This window comes from Haliotis rufescens, unplaced genomic scaffold (genome assembly GCF_023055435.1).
Source record: "Haliotis rufescens isolate VD_foot unplaced genomic scaffold, xgHalRufe1.0.p SCAF_82, whole genome shotgun sequence".
NCBI classification, from domain to species: domain Eukaryota; kingdom Metazoa; phylum Mollusca; class Gastropoda; order Lepetellida; family Haliotidae; genus Haliotis; species Haliotis rufescens.
Genome location: NW_025964375.1, coordinates 275,806 through 302,542, shown reverse-complemented (window position 1 = coordinate 302,542; position 26,737 = coordinate 275,806). Strand labels below are relative to the sequence as shown.

Here is a 26,737-nt window from a genome sequence, read left to right as displayed (position 1 = left end):
GCGTTCAACAGAGGTCCGAGGGTATATAAAATCAGTCTCGGGGTAATAGTATATACTTTCACTTCCGGTCAGATCCGCAGTTTGTTTTGATTGTTCACAAGCCACGCACATTGAATTGGAGATCCTGTCATAGCCGGTTCTTATCTTTTTTGAGACCTTTGTTGTTGTTTATATAGCAGAAACATGGCGTCAACAGGTTTCAAGGCAGGCAGTGTCATCACCGTCCTTGTTGTAATAGCTGCATATTTGTGCAAGCGTCATGCAGACGAAGCATTGCGAGAGCGGGTGCATCAAGTGTTGTCCGGGTTACTGCGGGCCGAAAAAAAGGTTCCGCATCCAAAGTTTCGGGTCGCGATCGGATTTGGAGGATGTCAAGATTTAGTTTCTGATGGGCTAGAATTGTTGGAAAAAATGCACATTAGTGCACCCGACAACCCAAAACATTTCCACTCGGTTCATAATGAAACGGAACTTGCCCAGCTGATGGGATTCTTCTTCAGGCACGGTGCTGCTGCAGAGTAAGTATACTACTCTATTCAATTTTTAGGAGACACTTCAAACTATTTGAAAAATGTCAGACGCTGTCTTGTAAGGTTTTGACGTTTACACAAATGTGACTATCAATTTCCATTCAGCAACAGTGCAGTTTACCCTTACCTGATTGCCATGTTTACCAGGCTCCGCTTATAGATTTAATTGGCTCAGGCTGACGGCTGTGGCTTTCGGTTCACTGATGTCTTGAGGATCAATATAATCAGAGTAAAGTCTTTGGTGATGAGTCAATAACATATGTTGAGTGGGCACAGGGGTCCCCAAGTTGTCAAAGGTGCTGCAGTTCGCTGTGCTGACTTGCGTTGGGTTATAGCTGAAACGGCACCTCATCAAAACGTGACTGATTGGCGAAACGTCACCTCGCCTCAAGCAAAAACGGCTACTATTGCCTGGCGAAAACGGCATCTTATTTTTTTTTTACCTTCGTCAAATAAATGAAATTTAACTTACATGGTAACTTGCAAACACCAATAATTGTGAAATGTAAAAATAAGTTTACATTAGAAATTAGCCTCTATTCCAACTATATTCCAACTTAGCCTATACGCAACTTATTGTGAAAACCTTAGAAATTAGCCCCCTACTCCAATTTACTAGCTGACGACTGGGAGGCTCAGCTAACGTATGGTGAAAACACTATACACATTGAAGTTTAAGTACCTTTACTCAATTTAACTCAACGTCAAGCTGAAACTGTATTTAAGAGGCCTAACATGGTGATGTCAGATCACAATTATTCACAATGGCCTTTCGATGTGTTGCATGCGAGAAGAATGTCAAAAATATCAACATGCTGTATTATGTGACAACTGTGACCAGTGGACCCATTGTCTATGTGGTACCGGACTTTCTGTGACCCGTTATCGAGAAATTAGCTGAGTCAGCTGCTATCAGAATGTTCGGTGGTACATGGACTGATATTGTAAACATGTGATGAAGATATAATACTACATAAATCATTCTTATCGATGTTAAAAATAGAGGTGCCATTTTCGCCAGACACATACTAGCTGTTTTCGCCAAATGCGGTGCCGTTTTTGCCAGAGAAATCGGTGACGTTTTGCTGAGGTGCCATTTTAGCCTGCACCCAGTTGCGTCTCCTGGACATGCCGGAAACCTATGATTGTGGGTTCGAACACTGATTCACCCCAATTATGTTTCTGGGTTCAACTTAACAGCACCATACCCGTGCTTGTGGGTTTCACCAAAGTGGTAAACATCTGAGACATCCATCACTTTGGGCTTTCCTCCTACATTGAGCTGAAAGCCATGATCCAACTGGAATACTGGTAAAAGCAACATTAAACTCAACTCACTCACTCCTTCACTAACTCATATCCTTACCAAATTAACAGGACAAAACCTACATATTTTCAGGCGATACATTTCCAATGAAACACTGTTCAAGGAGCTAGTTGACAAGGCAGACAGTCTGTCACATCGGGTGTGGTCATTGGGGGGTAACGCCCCAGTCATGGCTAACAGATTAGCCAAAGAAGGACTAGATGTACTGCTTGGGGCAAGACTTACTCCCAACATGGCAAAGGCGCTTGATCCAAGCATTAAAGGTAGGAATTTTTATTTATTAATTCTCTGTATTACCATGTGCTATTCATTATTACAGGTGGCCATAATAATCTAAGGTGCTCCAATTTTTGTGGGTTCGAATCACAGTTCTTCCTGATTATGTTTCTAGGTTTGTCAGCACCATATCCATGCTTTTAGGTTTCACCAAAGTGGTAAACGTCTGAGACCCGCATCACTTCATGCTCTCCTCCCACATTAAGCTGAGACGCCATAATGTAACTAGGGTACTGTTCAAAGCCGCTTTAAAGGAGCACTGATCTCTGACAATTCACCAGGACGGGTTGTTGCTTTTGTTATTATTTTTTCCCCAGGCCTACCCAGGTGATGTCCCAGAAATCTCGACTAGTTCGCAACCTGTGTATCTTCCCGAGGCAAGGGAGTTAACTGACTATAAAAGTCCAGTTTCCACCCTTGTCGGACTAGGCTGGTATTATTGAGTTACATTTAGGCTGGACTAACGAGTCTATGCATAGTCCAATCAAAATCATGCAGCAAAATCGAAATGTGGTTAGTAAACGGTTGTGCAGATTTCAGCTGAGCATAGCTTACTTTATTAATTGTATATGTTACAGTCAATGAGTAAAATGACTAAAACTTCCTCTTAGGCAATTTTTTAAACGCCTAAATGTTTAGTTATTTTACAAACTCCTGCTGCGCTATCACATGCATATTGCATCACATGTAGTACATTCACTAGGGTTGGGCGATACACCAAATGTGCGATCCCATATGTATCATGATTCATTGCTCACGATAACATATGTATCACAATACTTACATGTGCTCTTATCTGTGGTACATAAGCCATCTTTTTCAAAAACAGAATGGCCAAATACCTGGCAAATTGGTAGATACCTGGCAAATTGTTGATTTACTGTTGGCAGTGTCAAGTATGGTGCAATGGATGAAAATATTTAGGTTTTCACTACTAATTAGTGTTTGGTGTAACATTTATTAAAGCAAACATCCAAGGTAATTATTGACATTTTTACTTTGTGTGCGACTGTGATTGATTCTTGTATCATGATAAGAAAATTTGCGATCCACCAAGGCATTGATGTATCGTCCCACCACAAATAGCATTCACTTCAGACCTGGATTTTTTAATATCACATGTCTATTGACATGACATGAATAAATATCAAGCTATAAAACACAGAAATAGGGTCCAAATAAATCTCAGTCATCATATTCTCCACGCAATCTGAAATACCGTATTTCCTCTATTAGATGCCCAGGCTTCTATTTATTTGGGACAAGCCTTTGACCCGGCGTCAATTAGCATGATTAGAGGCCCTGCGTCTATTGGAGGAACGGCTTGTATTATTACCCGCATTTCACTATGACCACGAATTTAGGTCCCAAAACAATGCAAAAAGGGATCATTAATTGTATCAATTGATCGACCCGGCGTCTATTGGAGGCCCGGCTTCTAGTAATACCCCTATTTCACTGACCACGAATTTAGGTCCCAAAACAATGCAAAAAGGGATCATTAATTGTATCAATTGATCGACCCGGCGTCTATTGGAGCCCCGGCTTCTATTTTTTGCACTGAACAATTGACCTGGCTTCTATTAGAGGCCCAGCGCCTAATAGAGGAAATACGGTATATGTGATTGGTGGCTGTCTAGCAAGGATCCTGACCTATATCTGTCCATATTACAAATGAATTTGTTTTAAAGGGTGTTTTGTTTTACTTGAAGAAACATATCTTCATTAACACTGCATTTTGACTTACATGATTAAAGTCTGTGCCATCACAATGCTTTAATTAATGCGTAAGTATCTAACATTATCTTGCAACACAAATTGATGGACCTAGTCTTGTTCTCTACAATTTACGATCAGAAAAATGTGATATTTAACATGAAAATTAAAATTTGTGGCATTCATAAACATAATTTCATTTTGTTTTCACACTAAATATGTTTATTGAAAACAATGCATCGCCATTCTTACCTGACCTCCATCATAATCATGATCATTCTACTTCCTATGACGTAATTATTCTTTCTTTCTCTCATTCGTGCGACCCGTGAAGATCCAGGGTAGAATAGGTCTTCAACAACCCATCCTTGCCATAAAACGTGACTGTGCTTGTCATAAGAGATGACTAACGGGATCGGGTGGTCTGACTCACTGACTTGGTTGATGCATGTCGTCGTATCCCAATTCAGTGAATCAATGTTCGTAATGTCAATCACTGGATTGTCTGGTCTAGACCTGAATATTTACTGACCGCCTTCATTCTTTTTATCTCTCATTCGCCATAATCCATTACTTAGTTTACCCATTATTTCAATTTCATTACCCATTTTACTTGTTAATTCTCTACTTTTCGGCTTCCAATCCACCCTGCCCCAAGCTCTCCACATTCAGTCTCTCTTCTTCCAATGCTAGAAAGCACTTCCATGGCACAGGGCAAATGCTGTACAGACAAAACCCCTTTTATTCAATATATTTGTTATTGGCGGACTACAAATGTAAATACGTACTCATCAACCATCATCATAATCATGATAATTATCCGGTCCCTGCTCTTTAGCAGGAATCTAAAAATCCCTCTGCTTCTCAGTCAATGGAAACTTTTTGCCTAAACTTAATTAAAATTAATGTCTATTTTGAGCAGAAACCTAGTATTTTGCTGCTGGCAACGTGATTGCCTTTTGCTGGTGCTGTTGTTATTGCTTTTGGCAACACAAGTTGCCCATTCTAGCTCCTAATCATTTCATATCAGTAACAAGAGCTAAGGTCAGCCATCAAGTTCCGCCACACTAATGACCTTCAACACACTCCTTTCTTGATTATACTGTCTTGCCAACCTTTGTCTTCAAGACCGGCTCAAAGAGCATTGGGTGTTTCAAAATAAATGTAACGAAACACTAGTTATTGTAGAATAACTGACAAAATGAGAATTCTAGAAATACAAGGAATATCTTTGTTAGGCCAGACATTCAGTTTCTTGTTTTACCCATGTTCTTGCAGCTAATATGCCAAGATGAATAGGGGGAAATTAATTTTTTTTATTAAAATTGTCAGCAGTGTAGGTTTTCAGTTATTAAAAAAATGTCACTTGAAATATAAACTATAACAAAAATAGAAATATTATCATGTTGAATATCAGTCAGACACATCATAAATACTTTTGCTGAAATGTTTAAGAAATAGGTGAAGCCTCATCACATGTATAAAAGAAGATATTTCAAAATAACCACTTTGTGATGTGATTCCTAATTAGTTTCCTGATTCTTCACCCTACAAAGGCTGCAATGACATGAGGCTCTAAGATGCTGAGTGATGATGTTTTGATCAAATAAGATCAAAACAGAACTTGTACTTCCTTGCTGACATTGCCACTTTACATGTTCTGAGGCTGCGCAAAAAAATGAAATATTCCTTGGGCTCATTTTTCTCACATGAGATGAGGTAGTTTGTACAATTTATTTTTTATTTTAGTGAAAACAAAAATGATGCAGGACGAGCATTTTATATTTTTTCCACCAAGAATACCAACAAATAGTTGAAACACAACTTGGCACTCTGAACTCAGCTCTTCAAGTGTATGATAAAGCATGTAAGAGGGTTTTTATGATATTTAAAACCCGCATCTGAGAGATAAAACTGAGGGACATTATCAAAAGGATAAGGGTTTTAAATATCATAACAACCTGCGGGAAAGTGTATTAACTAACTTATAAACCGAAAAAAGAAACTTATATCAACATTTATCAACTTTTTTATGTTTGAAACATACTTTCCCTGAACCATAGGGAATGGTCCTAAATTATCTGTTGCTGGCTTAACCATGGCTACAGATACAAGGGTTGGGTGTTTGATCCTCGGGAATATAAAGAAAACATTGGTCATTTGATATTACATTTCATTACATAGTGTTAAAATAACAAATAAATTTCCAGTGAGAAACATTCATATGTTACTTTCTAAACGGAAGTTGTATTAATAAAATAAACAAGGATATTATTACATCCTTGTTTTTGAGATTTAACCTGCCTGGAGAACCATAGGATGCTGTCAGTGGAGGTTTATGATACAATGTCAGATGTCAAGCATGTCTTTTCATGGATACCAGAGTACCCAGATATGCTTCATTATATGACATGGAAAATATGAAACCCATATCTTTTGTTCCATGGCAATAATAGTGACTGATGTGCTGGATTTATAGTGACAAAACGATGCCCGAGAAACAGTCTTTAAAATAAGTGCCTGTCACAATAAGCTGCAGTATTTTAATCAAGGGCCTGAAGAGTTTGGTCAGGGACTGCAGTTTCCAAAGTATATGGGTCCTGGTGGCAGACAGACAATTTTTTTTATTTCAAACACGGCCAAGAAACGTCCTTCTTTAGCCTAACACCGCCTACTTGGTCTAGTGGTACTGGTAGAGCTTCCGCCTGGTGAGCGAAAGGTCTGGGGTTCAATCCGCGGCCTCATCATACCAAAAGACGTTAAAAGATGGTACTTGTTACCCTGTCTGGCGCTCGGCATGACAGGGGCTGGTCAAACAAGGACTGGTCGGCTCGGAGTCAGTATACTGTGTCTGAGTGGGGTATTCATGTTAAACTGCAGCATGGTATCTTAGTGTGAGCTATCACTATTAATCGGCATCAGTCCAGTCTAGTACAAGGACACACACACACACACACACACACACACACACACACACACACACACACAAACACAAACACACACACACACACACACACAAACACACATGCATGCACGTCGCTATGTAAGTGCAATGATTTTGGACGCGACATTAAACTCAATTTCACCTCACCATTTTAGCCTAACTGATGTTCTTTCAGTGACAGGGAAGCAGACGACAACGGAGGACGTCCACCTCCTTATGGAATACAAAGCAGGTGCCAAGTGGGGACAATACACAGCACCTCGGGCCAACAGGTGAGATAAAGGTTTTCACAATAACATGCATTTATCCAAAATCGTTTTCACTTAAATTGTCCTAACACATGAAGTGTACCACCTTACAGTGGTATAAATTAGCTTATTTCAGTGAAACCTTCAGAAAGTTATTGTTTGGTATGCACTGTTGTGGATAATGGCATACAGTAGAAGGAAATTAGTCGATGGTGAGGCATGGGTGAGGGAATATACCGATTGCACATAGTGGTGTCTGTTGATGAACAGCCCAGTGAAACAGGACTGCAGAACTGTTATAAACGTCCGCAACATCAAGATTATTGACATTAGAAATTATTCTTCCATGGACTGCTTCACAAATGTCCTCCGGAATTCTTTTGGCACATGAAAAGGTCAAGGTCACAAGATTGCAAAATTCACAGAAAAGTTTGTAGTTGCATTCTTGCCCCTAACATGGCCATGGGGCTTAGATAAAAGAATTGTCAACTCAATTTACGTATGTTTCCCCATGTATTATATATACTTCAGATGCAATTTAAAGCACATTGGGACATGCAGTATTATATTTTTAGATGGAAGACATATCAAAACTTATTCTTTAGGGATTCTTTGACCGAAGAACTTGAAGTCATACGCACATTCTAATTGGTTTGTCGTATTTTCGCACATAACATTCATCGATAGGGGGGACTAGTCTTCTTGCAGGTTACGGAAAGGGGCGAGTGGTGACGAATGAGTGTGTCTGCAGCTGGAGGTCTAGCTCCAGTTTCTGAGCCTCAAATAATAACTGTGTTTTGTGTTTTCTGTTCACCTCCAAACTTCAATCAGACCCAATAAAACTAATGGAGTTTACATTGTCGCTTGTATCAAAAAGGTTTGATTGATTTCTTGTACATCATTTACATGTATATTACTTTTGAGTTTCCCATGGATAACTGCGGAAAAACTTTATTCACTATACAGATGCTATTAAATTGTGAATACAACATGTACAATGAATGGTAAGGTGTTCAAATAGGCTTTGCCTGTTCACCAGTCCAATTCCTTTTGGAAATGAGGATTATATTAACGATTATTGATATGAAAATATTGTCATAGATAATAACTCACAGAAACTATTGTGATGAAATAAAGTTTAGATTTACCGAAACAGACTTGTCATTGCCAATAATATCCATTGTGGAAGACAGAATGCAGGTGTACGTCCACAAAGTAATCCATGCATAAATGTGTCACTGCTCACCAGTGTGGTGAAATCTGTTGATTTCTTTCAGGACTTTCTTGCATATTTGCTATCCAATATTTGTTTATAATTAATCAATATTTAGTTAGCGATTAGCGACCTCTATGATCTAAATCAGTAGCCAGCCCTAATAACATGTATAAAAATGAAGTCTTGTTAATCTGTGCACCTCTGTTCCAATAAAATGGTTTCATATAAAAAATGTCTGGACTGTCAGAGAGACAGGGGAGAATGAAGTACCTGGCAGTTATTTGCTGAGAATGTGGAATTCCTGTGAGGTCTTGAAAATCTAGCAAAGCCAGTTTGAGCTACCAACAGAATAGCTGTTTAGGATGAAGCCTTGTCCTGATGACAGACGTTTAACATACAGAAACAAATAAAGTTGTCATTTTTATAAAATGGTTCATTGTTATGTATTTCATTTTTTTCAGTTCATTGAGAAGTGGGAGGTTTGGACAAATGTGTCTGATGTCTGTGTATCACATTTAAATCTTTTTTTTTTTTTTCAAACATATAATAAATTGTGGGTGCACTACTGATTCAACGGGGGCACGGGTGGCCCAGTCGTCTAAGGCGCAGCGATTCCCTGTGCAGAGTGCGTCCCTGGGGCACGCCAGAAACCTATGATTGCGGGTTCGAATCCTGGTTCGCCCCGATTATGTTTCTAGGTTTGTCAGCACCATACCCGTGCTCGTGGACCTGCATCACTTCGGGCTTTCCTCCCACTCTAAGCTGACACACCGTGATATGACTGGAATACTGTTAAAAGCGGCGTTAAACCCAACTCACTCACTCACTCACTCACTCACTCACTCACTCACTCACTCACTGATTCAACATGTTCAAAGCACAGAGAACAAGAGTAGAAATGATCTATGTTCTGTTTCATCTTAGTTTGCTGGTTACACAAGCTGACTTTGTTGTATTTCAATCCCCTGCTTGTGATTCCTGGCTAATGTCATGGTGATGTCGAGTGTACAGGCTGTCACAGAAAGAGAGGGCTCATCTCAAAAGTGTTAGCACTTATTTTCTGACAGCGTGGTGTTGTGCTGGAGCAAGGGATCAACAGTCAATGACAGTCATCAATTTGCTTCAGTGTTTCGATTTAAAAAAGCATCTTGTATCAGTCATCAATAGTATTCTCAATAGCAGAAGTGTTTCCCCTGTGTGAACGTTGAGTTTGAAACCTGTTGGCATAATGGATGAATGCGGACTTGGTTGTAAAATGCAGGCCGAGATTGAGGTCAATGTAGCACTTTTGCTATGCTTTTGTGCAAGCCTGGGTGTGTCTCTCTGTCACAAATAACAACTATAGTTTTGTTTGGCTTCCTATCCTCATATTTCAATGTTTGAAAGCAATGTTTATCTAATACCCATTCAGTTAAAGTAGGGGTGCACGGGTGGCCCAGTCGTCTAAGGCGCTGCGATTCGCTGTGCAGAGTTGCGTCCCTTGGGCACGCCAGAAACCTATGATCGTGGGTTCGAATCCCGGTTCGCCCCGATTTTGTTTCTAGGTTTGTCAGCACCATACCCGAGATCGTTCGTTTCACCGAAGTGGTAAACGTCTGAGACCTACATTAAGCTGACATGCCATGATATAACTGGAATACTGTTCTAAGCGGCGATAAGCACAACTCACTCACTCAGTTAAAGTATGCCCTTCCTAACATTAACCCATCATCCCAGGAATATGGAAAGGCTATGTTGCTGTACAAATTAGGGGTTTTCTTCTCCATGTTTGCCGGAACCTATCATGTATTTACCCCATGGACAGTTTTATCCTGTGTGTGTTGACTTGTGTCCTGTCAGGAGTAAAAGTGTAGATAATGCTACAGTGGGGTGAAGAGACGCATCCTCATGCTATGGGTGTGATACAATATCCATACTATTTCTAAAGGAGAAGGGGGGCACGGGTGGCCCAGTCGTCTAAGATGCCGCGATTAGCTGTGCAGAGTTGCGTCCCTTGGGCACGCCAGAAACCTATGATTGTGGGATCAAATCCCAATTCGTCCAGATTATGTTTCTAGGTTTGTCAGCACCATACCCGTGCTTGTTGTTTCACCAAAGTGTTAAACGTCTGAGACTAGCATCACTTTGGGCTTTCCTTCCACATCAAGCTGACACGCTGCGATATAACTGGAATACTGTTAAAAGCGGCGTTAAACCCAACTCACTCACTCACTCACTCACTCACTCACTCACTCACTCTAAAGGAGAATCACAGCCCTGAATCATTTGTGAACGAATATGGGATATTGTAGGACAGAAACATATAGGCTAGATGGCATTGTAAATGTTATGCTATTTATAGCCAACAGGGAAGTACTGGAGAATCTGTGTAAGCTGGGTGTTGAACAGTTTCTGTTATTGTTCCCAATTTTTACAACATTATAACTTGTAATGAAATGTATCGTATGTATCATGATACGAGGGATGTAAATCGATGTATTGTATCGTGGGCCTCATAGGGAATTTAGAACAAACCGAGACACAGTCAGTTACCAGCTAATTGGATGCATGTAGAGAAATGAAACTATTTTAATCAGTAATTCATCAGTCCAGGCCAGCCGATTATGGTGATATATTCAGCGAAGTTATTGGAGCTGAATGCAAGCTGTTGTAGTCATTACATAAATCATCATAAAAACATGACAATTGATGTGAATTTATTGTTTTATACAACAGGGATGGAGACTATATTTCTGGAATGTTGATTTGCATCAACATGAGTTTTGAAAATGATGGTTAATTTATTTATTTTTGTTTTATTTTTTTATACTGTGATCATACTATCAAATACTGTCTGCTACGTGCCACTCATCCTATTATCACTGGTTTGTGTTTTGGTAGATTCTGGGACGTAAGTAACCCCCGATGAGATTGTAACAAATGTGTCAGCCTGTCTCACTACACAGACACGACCCGTGAAGATCCGGGGTATAACAGGTCTTCAGCAACCCATGCTTGCCGTAAAAGGCGACTATGCTTGTCGTAAGAGCCAACCAAAGGGATCGTGTGGTCAGCCTCGCTGACTTGGTTGATGCATGTCATCGTATCCCGATTGCGTGGATCGATGCTCATGATGTCAATAACAGGTCTTCAGCAACCCATGCTTGCCGTAAAAGGCGACTATGCTTGTCGTAAGAGCCAACCAAAGGGATCGTGTGGTCAGCCTCGCTGACTTGGTTGATGCATGTCATCGTATCCCGATTGCGTGGATCGATGCTCATGATGTCAATCACTGGATTGTCTGGTACAGACTTGATTATTTACAGACCGCCGTCATATAGCTGGAATATTGCTGAGTGCAGCGTTAAACAACAAATAAACAAATGAACAAACACTACACTGACTGGTTCCTTGCAGTGTTTGCACTGAAGCACCTTTATTTGGTGTAATGATATCTTTTTGGGTTTATATTTAAGAGTATCTTTGTATTCAAAAGTTAGGATGTCGCTTTTGTTTAACACACGTTGTTAGGGGTTATAAATATTAATATAAATATACATCATTGAGCATGTGGAGGATGCTGAAACAGAAACACAGTGTAGGTTGAGTACTTAAAATAACAAAGCACTTCACACATCAGTGACCTTACTATACTAGATGAGCACAGGCTTTAAACATTAAATCTGTAGTCACCCTGGTTTAGCTGTTTGGTTACATCCCTGAACATTTACATTCATGTGAGCAATATTCTAGCTATATCATAGTGAGGGATACTGGACATTGTGCCCATGTGGGAATTAAACCCAGGCCTTTGGTGTGACGTGAAAACACTTCAACCACTATGCTGCCACATCGTGTATATTGAAGTATTCTGTTTGTAGTTCTGTTCGTGCTCTGAAATCGATACAGATGTATAGGTTTACAGAGGCAGTGATTCTACAGATGAATAGGTTGACAGAGGCAGTGATTCATTCTACAGATGTATAGGTTGACAGAGGCAGTGATTCTACAGATGTATAGGTTGACAGAGACAGTGATTCTACAGATGTATAGGTTTACAGAGACAGTGATTCATTCTACAGATGAATAGATTTACAGAGGCAGTGATTCATTCTACAGATGTATAGGTTTACAGAGGCAGTGATTCATTCTACAGATGTATAGGTTTACAGAGGCAGTGATTCATTCTACAGATGTATAGGTTGACAGAGGCAGTGATTCTACAGATGTATAGGTTGACAGAGACAGTGATTCTACACATGTATAGGTTGACAGAGGCAGTGATTCTACACATGTATAGGTTTACAGAGACAGTGATTCTACACATGTATAGGTTGACAGAGGCAGTGATTCTACAGATGTATAGGTTGACAGAGGCAGTGATTCTACAGATGTATAGGTTGACAGAGGCAGTGATTCTACACATGTATAGGTTGACAGAGGCAGTGACTCTGCATGTTGTAACACCTGCTTCCTACTGGTATTGATCACACTGGATCGGGGACAAATGCCATCTTTACGCTTGTATTGGATGTTTATTTTCGTAAATTGATGTGGTTTTCATTTCCTTTGTCATGTTTTCCGATGTACATGCTGTGACATATGTTTCATCACAGAAAGTATTGGGGTTCAATAACAATGTGTAACCATGGTTACTATGAAATAGACACCCGTCAAATAATTACATTTCTTTTGCTTGATTTGTGGATCCGCTGACCTTCAAACTTGAAAAATTAAATTAAAATGTCAAGGTTTTTTTTATACCACCAATGGTAAAGATTGCTTTGACAATAAAGATGACAATGAAATGCAGCTGTCAGATTTTAGATGTATAATATTTATAAGGACACAACCAGACGAAGAGATGAAGAGGTTTCAGATTTGCTGTATATTCACAATTTTTACTTTTGTTTAGATATCAATCTTCCAAGAATCCATGAGGCTTAGGAATCTGAAACATTGATATGATGTGTAACAATACAGTGTGATTCTGGTTTGTTCCTGCTGGTATAATATTCAAGATATTTGAATATTGTCTCCTCAGAAACCACAAGGCCCAAACACTTAACTTAAGTCCAGTTTCCACCCTTGTCGAACTAGGCTGGTATTATGGAGTTATATTTTGGCTGAACTAACAAGTCTATGCATCACATGTGCATAGTCCAATCAAAATTGTGCAATGAAATCGAAATCCTGTTTGTATACTGTCATTTGGATTTCGGTCAACTGCAGGATTTGCAAAGCATGTGCACCGCAAACCAAGAGATATTTTCCAAATCTTTTCATGTTTTGAATCAATGTGCTCACGTGACTTGATGCACTTCGCGATGCAAGATTCGTTTTTTCACAAAATAGATCTTGATTATCGATCAGATAGTCTTGACTGGGCGTCGCCATTTTATTTGAAGCAAATGCAAGTGATACGAGGCATGGAATCTGATTGGTCCATAGGAGAGGCACAGAGGTGACAGAACTCGCAATAGCCACTTGTGGCACTACGATCGAGACCAGGAATTCCAGCCAAGTTCGGCAAGGGTGGAAACTGAACTTTTAAAGTCAGTCAACTCTCTTACCTCGGGAAGATGTATAGGACCATAATGTGACTTTGTTCAATACGAAACCTAAACAAAACACAGTGTGAGCACATCTTTGGTAGGCATTAAACACTGCAATTCTTCAGGAGCCTGGGATTGCTTTTTAAATATTTTGTTCCAGGAAATGCAAGAAGACAATAATTTCACCTCAGGTTTTACTTGATAACCGGAAAAAATGTGTTGTGGAAAAAGTGTGTTCGTCGCCACAACTAAAAACATGCATTTCCTGAAACAGTGACGAGAATATGGAACACTTGTGACATGAAATGTTCAGCTGTGTTTTGTTAACTGTTTCAGACTGATCGTGCACAGTGACTCAGTGAACCCCTTCCTAGAATCTCTGGAGGAGTTCCAGCAGCAGCTGGAGACATACAACGCCGACCTGCTGATTGTTGGCGGGCTGCAGATGATGGACAACTTCCCATTTAAAGATGGTAGGTAGTGATGAGAAAAGGAGAATGTGGAATCTCAAGTTGAATTACTTACATTAGTTCTTCGGAAAATTTGAGAAATTGTGCTCATAAATATTTTTTTCAGTAAGAGCAAAATAGCCAAAAAAATGGAATAATTATGTTTTGGCCTGTCTGTGTATTTGTAACTAAAAAAACCAAGACTGCTGATGTATGAGTATCCTTAATGGAGAAATCAAGCGTATAGGTTGATTCTATTTCTGGAATCAACAGAGTCAAGTGATTTCTCAGACTAAAACCATGTTCTGGTTCACATATAATGACCTGTAGTTGCAACAGTTTTACTTGTTAAATTGAGACCCGTGAAGATCCAGGTAGAGAATAGATCTTCAGCAACGCCATGCTTGCCTTAAGAGGTGACTATGCTTGTTGTAAGAGGCGACTAAAGGGATCGGGCGGTCAGGCTCGTTGACTTGGTTGATGCATGTCATTGTATCCCAATTTCGTAGGTTGAGGGTCATGATGTCAGTCACTGGATTGTCTGGTCCAGACTCAATTATTTACATATTTATATAGCTGGAATATTGCTGAGTGCGGCATTAAACAACAAACAAACAAAACAAACAAACTTGCTAAATTACACATTCAGAATGGCTAGTAAATTCCTGGCTCAGAATCAACTCCAACAACACTAGCGTGAAGTCATCATAATTGTTTCATCAGTGGTTCAGTCTGGACTAACAAGGTTTCACTGTACACATCACACCATCAAATTTACATGTAGTCAGGAATCAACCTGGGCAATGCTCAGAATTAAAAATCATTCACAGGCCTGTTTAAATTTGTATGTGATACAGTATGTTATTTTTTCCTGTTTGTTTTTCGGATTACAGGAAAAAGGCAAGAAAGGGTGAAGAAATTAGAGTCAACTCTTTCTAACATTCCCAAAAAGACCCAGATTCATTTTGAACTGGCATCCTTCACAGATAAAAGCCTCATGGATGAGATCTATGAAAGTGTGGTCCTTTACTCAGATTCACTCGGTATGAACGAACAGGAACTGCCAAACCTTGTCAGCATGATGACCGGTGGGAATGTCACGCTTCTCTCCGACAGCCATCCTAGAATCGCAACAACCCTAGACCAGATGAGGCAGGTGTACAACATGCTCAAAAACACCAAAGAAACGGGGGGCCGAAGAAAACTTACACGCATCCACTTGCATACTCTTGCATACCAAGCAATCCTTACGAAAAAAGGGTCTGCGTGGAAAAACACGATGTCTGCTGCTGCGAAGGCCGCACTCACCGCTCATCGACATGTCTGCGGGTCTCAGTACATTCACGTGGAAAAAGCAAAGTTAATTGTGGATGATTCCTTTTCATCCAGTAAAAGTGACCCCAAGCCACAAAGGATCCCATTCAAGGATAATCGTCCAGTCACCTGCTGGGAGGAGGAGGATTATGAGATCTGCATCGCGCCGGTGCTTGTGTGCACGCAGGTGTTGCAGACTGGGGGTGGTGGGGACAACGTGTCATCAGCTGGTCTGGTGCTGCAACTGTAGAGAGAACCCTTATCTTATTGTTACCCAAACTACCATGCTTACATTGCAATAATTTACCTTGACACTTTGCTAATATGTGCACATTGATAATATATTGTTCTCTGTACTAATGCCCTTAACATGTGTTTATAAATAAATAAATAAATAAATAAATAAATAAATAAATAAATAAATGTTGATTTCATTTAAGCAAAAGTATGTATATATTTCATATTGATATAATTAATGGAAAGATGAAACAGTTTCTTTAATATTACCCTGATGAACCATTCCTGTGTGTCTTTGAGAAAGTTTGTACTGAGAGATAATGTGTTGTTGATTAATATTGTCTATGTATGGATCATATCTAGAGGTGCTAGCTTTTTAAAACAATAGTAATGCATATCCAGTCATGCTTTATAAGAATTTCATTAAATCCAGTGATGTTTTTTATGCAAAAAAATTATTACCCGGTAGCTGTTTATTGACAGTACATATGTTATTTTTTATCTTTGCAATGTTTATCATACACAATGTAAAATGCAATACAGTTGCCAACGCACAGTAGCTCTTGTACAGTCAATAACAAGTGATTTGTGTTACACTAGATACATGTGTATTTCAGAGCAGGAACCTACTCACAACACAACATACAGTAGTGCTTGTACAGCCCCACAACAAGTTACACAACACAAGACCGTGGTCTAGTGAAAAGTCTAGTAAGAGTGGAAGGTCCGGTGTTCAATCCCGGGCACGTCATACCAAAATATGTTAAAAAATGGTACTTGTTCCCCTGTCTGGCGCTCAGCATTAAGGGGCCATAACAAGGAATGGTCGGCTCAGAGTCAGTATACTGTGTCAAGAGTGGGGTATCCATGTTAAACTGCAGCATGGTATCTCATTGGGCTAGCACTATAAATCATCCAGTCCGGACCAGTACAAGCAGACACACACACGAACACACACACACACACACACACACACACACACACACACACACACACACACACACACACACACACACACACACACACACACACACACACACACACACACACACACACACATGTCGCTATATAAGTGCAACAATCTTTGACGCGATATTAAACCCCATCTGACCTCACCTAAACAACACAACATACAGGCGCTGTTGTACATGGTTTTCTGTTCTGAAGTTGCTGTTGTGAGGGCTCTATGGTCTGTTTATCCCAGTTCTTCATTCATGTCTGTGACTTTGGCTGCTTTTCAAGATTTCTAGTGAGAAGTCTGAGTGGTAAGATTTCAGCTCGTCGGGTACATATGCTTGGATAAGAAGATAAAGCCCAATTACATGTTTGGACTAGTAAACTAAGAAGTTTATGGCACAAACTGCAGGGTTCATACAGCAGACCACTCTAGAACATGAAGGCAGACCACTCTTGAACATGAAGGCAGACCACTCTAGAACATGAAGGCAGACCACTCTAGAACATGAAGGCAGACCACTCTAGAACATGAAGGCAGACCACTCTAAAACGTGAAGGCAGACTACTCTAGAATGTGAAGGCAGACCACTCTAGAACGTGAAGGCAGACCACTCTAGAACATGAAGGCAGACTGCTCTAGAACATGAAGGCAGACCACTCTAGAACATGAAGGCAGACCACTCTAGAACGTGAAGGCAGACTACTCTAGAATGTGAAGGCAGACCACTCTAGAACGTGAAGGCAGACCGCTCTAGAACATGAAGGCAGACCACTCTAGAACACGAAGGCAGACCACTCTAGAACATGACGGCAGACCACTCTAGAACGTGAAGGCAGACCGCTCTAGAACATGAAGGCAGACCGCTCTAGAACATGACGGCAGACCACTCTAGATCATGAAGGCAGACCACTCTAGAACATGAAGGCAGACCACTCTAGAACACGAAGGCAGACCACTCTAGAACATGACGGCAGACCACTCTAGATCATGAAGGCAGACCACTCTAGAACACGAAGGCAGACCACTCTAGAACGTGAAGGCAGACCACTCTAGAACATGACGGCAGACCACTCTAGAACGTGAAGGCAGACTACTCTAGAACATGACGGCAGACCACTCTAGAACGTGAAGGCAGACCGCTCTAGAACATGAAGGCAGACCGCTCTAGAACACGAAGGCAGACCACTCTAGAACATGACGGCAGACCACTCTAGAACATGAAGGCAGACCACTCTAGAACATGACGGCAGACCACTCTAGAACATGAAGGCAGACTACTCTAGAACATGACGGCAGACCACTCTAGAACATGAAGGCAGACCACTCTAGATCATGACGGCAGACCACTCTAGAACATGAAGGCAGACCACTCTAGAACATGAAGGCAGACCACTCTAGAACATGAAGGCAGACCACTCTAGAACATGAAGGCAGACCACTCTAGAACATGACGGCAGACCACTCTAGAACGTGAAGGCAGACCACTCTAGAACACGAAGGCAGACCGCTCTAGAACATGAAGGCAGACCACTCTAGAACATGAAGGCAGACCACTCTAGAACATGACGGCAGACCACTCTAGAACATGAAGGCAGACCACTCTAGAACATGAAGGCAGACCACTCTAGAACACGAAGGCAGACCGCTCTAGAACATGAAGCTCTCTAGAACGTGAAGGCAGACCACTCTAGAACATGAAGGCAGACCACTCTAGAACGTGAAGGCAGACCACTCTAGAACACGAAGGCAGACCACTCTAGAACATGAAGGCAGACCACTCTAGAACATGACGGCAGACCACTGTAGAACATGAAGGCAGACCACTCTAGAACATGAAGGCAGACCACTCTAGAACATGAAGGCAGACCACTGTAGAACATGAAGGCAGACCACTCTAGAACATGACGGCAGACCACTCTAGAACATGACGGCAGACCACTCTAGAACATGACGGCAGACCACTCTAGAACCCGAAGGCAGGCCACTCTAGAACATGAAGGCAGACCACTCTAGAACATGAAACTTCCAACATTGATACATATGAAATCCATGTGTAGACCTGCTATATAATTAAGCAAAGGTAACTATATATTTCCATATGAAATAGCAATTGTTTTTAAATCATATCCTGTATTTATTTTCTGATGAAAAGTGACATACTCATATTGAAATATATTAGGCTTTACATCAGCCAATGTTATAGTAGATGTTTCTAAATGATAAATCCGGAATATATGGAAATAGAGGCGGAGCTCAGCTTAACATTTTTACATGTGTATAACATCACCGTCAACTTTAACGTACCACAGAGCTACACTTGTACCACATAGCACTGGAAAAGGGGATATGTCACGCTTAATTTCTAATAGAAGTTTGTTCATCAGCAATCTCATCAAAATCAGATGTTAGTGCTCACTGTCGCTTCACCAAAGCTTGCTGATATCACATCAGCTTAGTAAGTACATTGTGTACATGGTGTACATGGTGTAGCAGATGCGAGAGCTAAGATCTGAAGGTGATGATGTTGATTCATCAAGTGCCTGTACTGTTAGTGTTTCATTAAGCAAGAATGAGATTTGGATTGAATTAGGGACAGAAGTATTTACTAGCATCTCGAGATTATCTCGAGATGCACAGTTTGTATTTTCTTTCTTTATAGTAAACAGTATTTGGATCTTATTCCACTCATCATTTATACAAAGTGTCATTTAACCAAAGAAATCACTTTTGATTTTCTAAACCGTGTTCCGTTTTTATAAGTAATATATATTTGGAGGTATTTTCATTAAATGCATACCATTGTTTTACTTTTGAATTGCTTGTGTTCTTGAATATAACTTCCTTCGATGATCTGTTTTGTATTATTAATTTTGATAAATGAAATTTTGAATAATTTCAGTTCGTTTCATTTTTACCTGAATGGACCAGTCTATTTGAATTCCAAAATGTATTACATTTTCTCACCTTTGCTTGTTTACCGGCTGATGTTTTGTCATGAAAACCTTGTTGAAAAAGTTATTTGTGCTCTCTGTAACATGTAACATGAAGAATGTTACATTTTAATGTGTTTTGTCAATTCAGTTAAATAAGTTATTCAGTAAAGGATAAAAGACTTCTCCAAGGTTTTGTATGAAAACGTATTCACGAGTGAGAAATTTTACTTTTTTTAACCCAAACCTCAGGGAAGTGTTTTATCCAACTTATAAACTGACTAACTGCAAGAAATACCAGAATAAGGAATACCTTATAGGGAAACAATACAGTAGTCACAGTATAAAACCAATTTGATAACAGCGAGCGAGAGAAAGACCACGTGGAGCATGCAGACATCTGAAGCCAGAATGCCTAAGGCATGGACACTAGCAAGTTTGTCGGCTTTCCACTATTTCAAGAAACCCTGAGAACAATAGGAAGACATGATCATAGGTCTATTATTGAAAGTAGACGGGAACTAGTACCTCTAACCATGCTCACAAGGTTACTTTGAGAGAGCAACATGCCTAAAATGTGATTTGCAAAAGGGGCCAAGGTAAGAAAATAATGCCAACCTATCTAGAGGGAAACTTGAGAAGACCTGTACGTGGTTAATTATGATTGGGAGGTGGAGAATGAAAGGTCTTCAGGCCAAATATTTTAAATTTGCTCTTTCTTTGTTTACAAGTCCTGATTGTAGCAGGCATTTATTTTGTTTTCTTGAATACGAGAGTCTTCAAACTATAAGAGCCCACAGTTTGATCAGTAATCATTGACATGTCACATTATTGAGAAATTGGGTTCAAGAGAGGTTCCACAATACAAATGTCAAATCTTTTGAAAATTAGTTTTAAGCCCGCTGATATTGGTCAGTTGGGAATGGTTAAGCAAACTATTCTTATTCGGGAGCCCACTATGTTTAAGAAATCAAAAACGATCTTATATTTTATTATGTTGATTTTAAATACTTTTATTTGATAAGTTTCTTCTCTTCACAGTATATTGATTGATGCTCTGTGATTGGGTGACAGCTTACATGTTTAACACAGCCTTGGACCATGTGTGTAGGTGTTGATTTGTTGTGAATGTTGATTTTACCTAATTACTGTGATAACCAGCTCAATAATGTTTAATAAAGATTAACATAATCCGTTCTGTCTGTTGATAGTATTTGGGCAATGTGTATTGCATGACTGTGCTTGTCATTAGGCGACTAACGGGATCGTGTGGTCAGGCTCGCTGACTTGGTTGATGCATGTCATCATATCTCAATTGCGTGGATTGATGCGCATGATAGATGGTTTGAGATCATATCTGTGCATAAGTGGTTAACCTCAGCTCAGAGGATGAGACCAGAACAAATCAGTGGGTGACATCAGATCAATGGGTGACATCAGATCAATGGGGGACATCAGACCAGTGGGTGACATCAGACCAGTGGGTGACACCAGATCAGTGGGTGACATCAGATCCACAGATGACATCAGACCAGTGGGTGACATCAGACCGGCAAATGACATTAGATCAGCAGATGACATCAGACCACTGGGTGACATCAGACCGCCAGATGACATAGACCAGTGGTGACATCAGACCAGTGGGTTACATCAGATCAGCAGATGACATAGACCAGTGGGTGACATTAGATCAGCAGATGACATCAGATCAGCAGATGACATAGACCAGTGGGTGACATCAGACCGCCAGATGACATCAGACCAGTGGGTGACATCAGATCAGTGGGTGACATCAGACCAGTTGGTGACATCAGACCAGTTGGTTACATCAGATCAGCAGATGACATCAGATCAGCAGATGACATCAGACCAGCAGATGACATCAGACCAGTGGGTGACATCAGATCAGATCAATGGGTGACATCAAATCTCTTGGTGACGCCAGAGCAGTGGATGGGTGGATGACATCAGACCAGTGGATGACACCAGATGATAATATATCAACATCTTAATGAATCATACGTGTCACAAATTTGTAAAAAATGATATTCATCTTCAACAAATGGTTTCTTAAGGTACACCGTATTGACATATTAATTCTATTCCATCTATACACGCGTTCCAACATGTTCTAACCTTGAAAGTTTTAATCGAAGCCACGCTTGTGTTCATCAAGATCCGCCAGTGTATTGCCGCAGGGTGATGCAATGCAGTTTGTGGATAATGTTTAACGCCTCGGTGCACCTTTTCATGTTAACATTCGTCCATATACATGTTTATTTCGTCTTACATCCGGTTTTACAATGTTGAAAGATGTGATAGCTGGTCGGCATGCGACAAACAACGTGTAACCACAAAAACATGCTCGCAAATATTTCCATCAGTTAGGGTCGGAAATTTCCGCTATATTTAACAGTATAGTAACACGGTCGATTCAATAACATAAAACCATGGACACTTAATACGACATAAATTTTGGGTCCATGATAAAACTAATCAAAACTTAAGTACAAAGACTTCTTTTAAAGTACCTTTGACGCAAATGTTTTTGACTAGAATGAACAATGTAGGAATTTCAAGTGTATCATGGCATTATAAATCGGCTAAAGTTAGGAACGTGTGCATGGTTGCGATGTATGTCCTTGTGTCACTGTCATCGTATCCTGTTTATCTTGTCTTGTAGAGTAAACACTCACGTTCAGTTGTTGTTTTCAATTCCCTGGACATGTTAATTCATTCATATCAACAATTAAGACAACCGAAATTTATGTTCAGTTAATAAGTTTGTTTAACGCCGCACCCAGCATGTCCCAGCTGTCTGGCGGCGATATGTAAATCTAGACAAGACAATTCAGTGATTGACATCATGCGCATCGGTCTACGCGATTGGGACATGCGTCAACCAAGTCAGCGAGCCTGACCACCCGATCCCGTTTGTCGCCTCTTAAGACAAGCATGGGAAGACCAATTCTTACCCGGATTTTCACGGGTAGTTAGTTAATCATTGCTGGATATTCAAAAACATTGCAACTCATTTTTTAAAAGATACTGGTACTTCGGTGTGTGTTTTTTTTTCAAATTTTATTTGGAATATATTATTGTGTATATAAATAACAGTACAGGCGTATATTTATAGTCAGATGGCGAATAACGCCTCAAACCTTGTGCGTAAATAAAAATATGCTGACGTAAAAAGATTCTCAACTACAGTACAGAATGCCCGAAAGTACTACGTATCAAAATACGTTATTATATAATTCTCTCGACCCCCCAAACAATACATTTCTTTCCATTAACTGACTTATCAGGACATTTAGTTAAAATATGGTATTTATATCCTCGTAAATATGAGTGTACCACACTTTGTGAAATAACCTCTCGGCATATATCAAACCCCGATAATACGACAACCACAAGTAAAATATCTTAATTAAAGGGAGACAACTCCTAAAAGACTACGAACTGCACACACATCTATCCATCGTCACAAAGTGCGGTAGCATGCATGCAATGGATTCAGATTAAAATTATATCAACTTCCATCAGAGTTCATTACACATTTCGTTCAATAGATCTAAATTATATGATATATATGAAATTAAGGGTAAAACGTGTCAGGCATATTTGCTATGCAAGCTTTTTGAGAAAACTTGAGTCGAAGCTTATTTTAATCATTCTTATGACTTTTTATTTTAAAATAGACATTAGATTTATGATGTTAAGCCTTACTCAAAACAGGAGTTTTTTCTATGTATGTTCACAAATCTAAGTATAGCATTTTATTGTCCGACATTGTCTACTCATTCATTACGGCCTTTGTTGGCTATTCAGGATGAGAATAGGTCCTCAGTACCCCCGCTATAGACCCAACTCAATGGGGATCGGGAAATCAGGTTCTATGACTTGTCTTTGTTTCTTTGTTTGTTGTTTAACGCCACGCTCAGGAATATTCCAGCTATATGACAGCGTTCTGTAAATAATCGAGTCTGGACCAGACAATCCGGTGAATGACACCATGAGCATCGATCCACGCAGTTGGGATACGATGACATGCATCGACCAAGTCAGCGAGCCTAACCACCCGATCCCGGTAGTCGCCTCTTACGACAAGCATAGTTGTCTTTTACGGCAATATGGTTTGCTGAAGACCTATTCTCTACCCAGATCTTCACGGGTCTGATATTTCAGTAATACCACGGCGTGTCAGCGTGGTGTGGGAGGAAATCCCGGTGTGTTTCGAGTCTTAGACGTTTGCCACCATGGTAGACCCACGAGCACGGATGTGGTGCTGACAACCCTAGAAACAGCCAGGGTGAAATCTTGGATTCGAAACCACGATAATACATTTCTGGCAGCAGACCGATGGACGCAACTCTGTACAGCGAAGTGTGTCGCCTAACACGACTGGGTTACCTTTGCATCCTTCTTAAATAAAAAGAAGAAGAAAAAACGCTTCTGGAAACACACGAGATGCACATATTGTATCCGTGTGGGAGTCGAACCCTGTCTTCAGCGTGGTCTATACATAACTACCGTTCTTATGGCATATACAAAGCGTGTACCCGATGCTGCATGATATCTCTGACAACGTTTATGATTCTGGAATAAAGTGTTCTGATGGGCTCTTTTTGGCTTTTGATCGAGTATTTATAGTTCCTTTGTTAAGTGTTGAAGTTCTGAATTACAATATAATCTTCAAAGGATAAAGATTCTGTCCTTACTCCCCTTTTAACCACTTAAAAGACATGACATAAAACATGACAATCTACAGATTATCTGTCTTCATCTGGGATTGCTGTTGACGCAAGAAAGCAGATACTGTTAAAAACATCAGTGAGGTTTTTCCTCGCTGTTTTCAGCAATGCTGCAGCCATACACGGATGGGGACACAAGAATTGGCTTCATAACTTGCATATTATAATATATACAGTCTATTTGTGGGGAATCGAACCTGGGTCTCCGAGATGACGAGACAACACTTTAACCCCGGGGCTACCCCACAGCTTACAGATTAAAGATAAATAATCAAGGCCTAACAAGGAAACCAATACCTGTGAACATGAGCAATGTTCAAAGTCAGTCCCTTGGTTCAGTCCGGCTCTGTCACTTGTTTTCGCGGTCACGGGTGGCCAAGTCGTCTAAAGGCGCCGCGATTCACTGTGCAGAGTTGCGTCCCTTGGGCATGCCAGAAACCTATGATTGTGGGTTCGAATCCAGGTTCGCCGGTTTCTAGGTTTGTCAGCACCATACCCTTGCGGTAAACGTCTGAGACCTGCATCACTTCGGGCTTTCCTCCCACATTAAGCTGACACGCCGCGATATAACTGGAATACTGTTAAAAGCGGCCCACTCACTCACTTGTTGGGCCTTTACCTGTGGGGACTGCGGGTAAGAATATATGGGTCTCCAACTTGTCGTAAGAGCCGGTTTAATGGATCGGGGGGTCGGGTTTGGGGACTTGGTTGATACATGTCATCGTATCCGAACTGTATGAATCGATGCTCATGGTGCTAATCACTGGTTTGTCGGGTCAAGACTCGCTTACTTATACAGACCGCCGTCATATATATCTGGGACGAGTGCGGCGTTAAAGAATAAAAAAAGCAAAACTTCGTGACTTCTGTATATAATATGCGCCATATATAGTAGTATAGGCTATTCAACGACTACACCGAGAAGATCTGTAAAAGTAAATGAGTGAGTATTGTTTTACGCCACTTGTATCATTATCTCAGCAATATCATCAGATTAATAGGCCGCACACATATAGTATCCATGTACTTTGATCATATCTTCGTAAGACCCGTGACAATCCGGTGTAGAATTGGTCTTCGGCAAGCCATGATTCCCGTAAGATGTGACTATGCTTGTCATAAGAGGCGACTAACGGGATCGGGTGGTCAGGCTCCATGACTTGTATGGTTGATGCATGTCATCGTATCCCAATTGCGTGGATCGATGCTCTTGATATCAGTCACAAAATTGTCTGGTCCAGACTCGATTGTTTACAGACCGGCGTCATATAGCTGGAGTGAGTGAGTGAGTATGGTTTTACGCCGCTTTTAGCAATATTCCAGCAATATCGCGGCGGGGGACACCAGAAATGGGCTTCACACTCATATAGCTGGAATATTGCTGAGTGTGACGTTACACAACAACTAAACAAACAAATCTTCGAAAGCTACTCGAGTACCCCGTCAACGCCGTTACTGGCTGAGTCTGGGCCAGACAAACCAGCTGAGAGCAAGGTGTCCAGTCGGATAAATTACGGTTCTGTCTCGGTTTTTGTTTGTTTTTTGTTTTCCTTTTCAAATCTGTATGACGTTTGTTGTTGGCAACCTTTTAAAACAGGTTCTGCGTGTGGCTATCTTTTAAGACACTACGTGTAAATGAGTGCAATTTTCACTGATATACAGGTTTCTATGTGGCTATACATGTCAACTGTTGGCGTATGTTGTGTAATAACTTGTATCCAGTGAGCAAGGTTGGTGGTTTTGTCGCGGAGACGGCAATGGGCTCTTCTTTAAAGCCATCAGCGGTTACACGTGGTAATGAATTATAGCACTGCTTTGACATGCTATTTACATAACAGTGTTGACGGAAATAGACAATGATGCAACGAAGTCCGTGTAATCCATGGATCACGATGATGTTATTCCTGTGATGTGTTAGAGTCTGACTACGTCACTCCTATAGCTGAAGGCGGTCTGGTATTTAAAGAGTACAGCCCACCCTGTGCAGTTATTTCAACTGAACATATACTTAAAGTGAGTTTTTCCTCTTGAAAGTATATAAAGGTAGATTTGGTATAAGTAAAAGTTAAGAATTTGTAGCATTGAGAATAGTTAGGGCATATTTTCCATCAAAAATATAACACTCCTCGTACCTAGGTCTGGTGCCATGGCGAATAATTTCAAATCTTTTTGGTCCTTCTTTATTTCATGACTCCTCTGTGAAATAAAATAATTTGATATCGTGAAAATCACATGAATATTTTTGGTATGTTAACAATAAAACAGCAGTCCACCTTTTTATGACACTCCCAAGACTATACAGTT

General features: G+C 40.4%; 1 protein-coding gene across 1 annotated transcript; it reads left to right on the top strand.

Moving 5' to 3' along the window:
- Nucleotides 1–81: 81 nt before the first annotated feature.
- Nucleotides 82–15,978, top strand: LOC124144193 (ADP-dependent glucokinase-like). The gene is made up of 5 exons (XM_046513485.2): nt 82–518; nt 1,930–2,120; nt 6,969–7,065; nt 14,128–14,264; nt 15,134–15,978. Exons 1-5 carry the CDS (start codon nt 184–186, stop codon nt 15,802–15,804), a joined length of 1,431 nt encoding a protein of 476 aa, XP_046369441.1. The 5' UTR covers nt 82–183; the 3' UTR covers nt 15,805–15,978.
- The last annotated feature ends 10,759 nt before the right edge of the window (nt 15,979–26,737 follow it).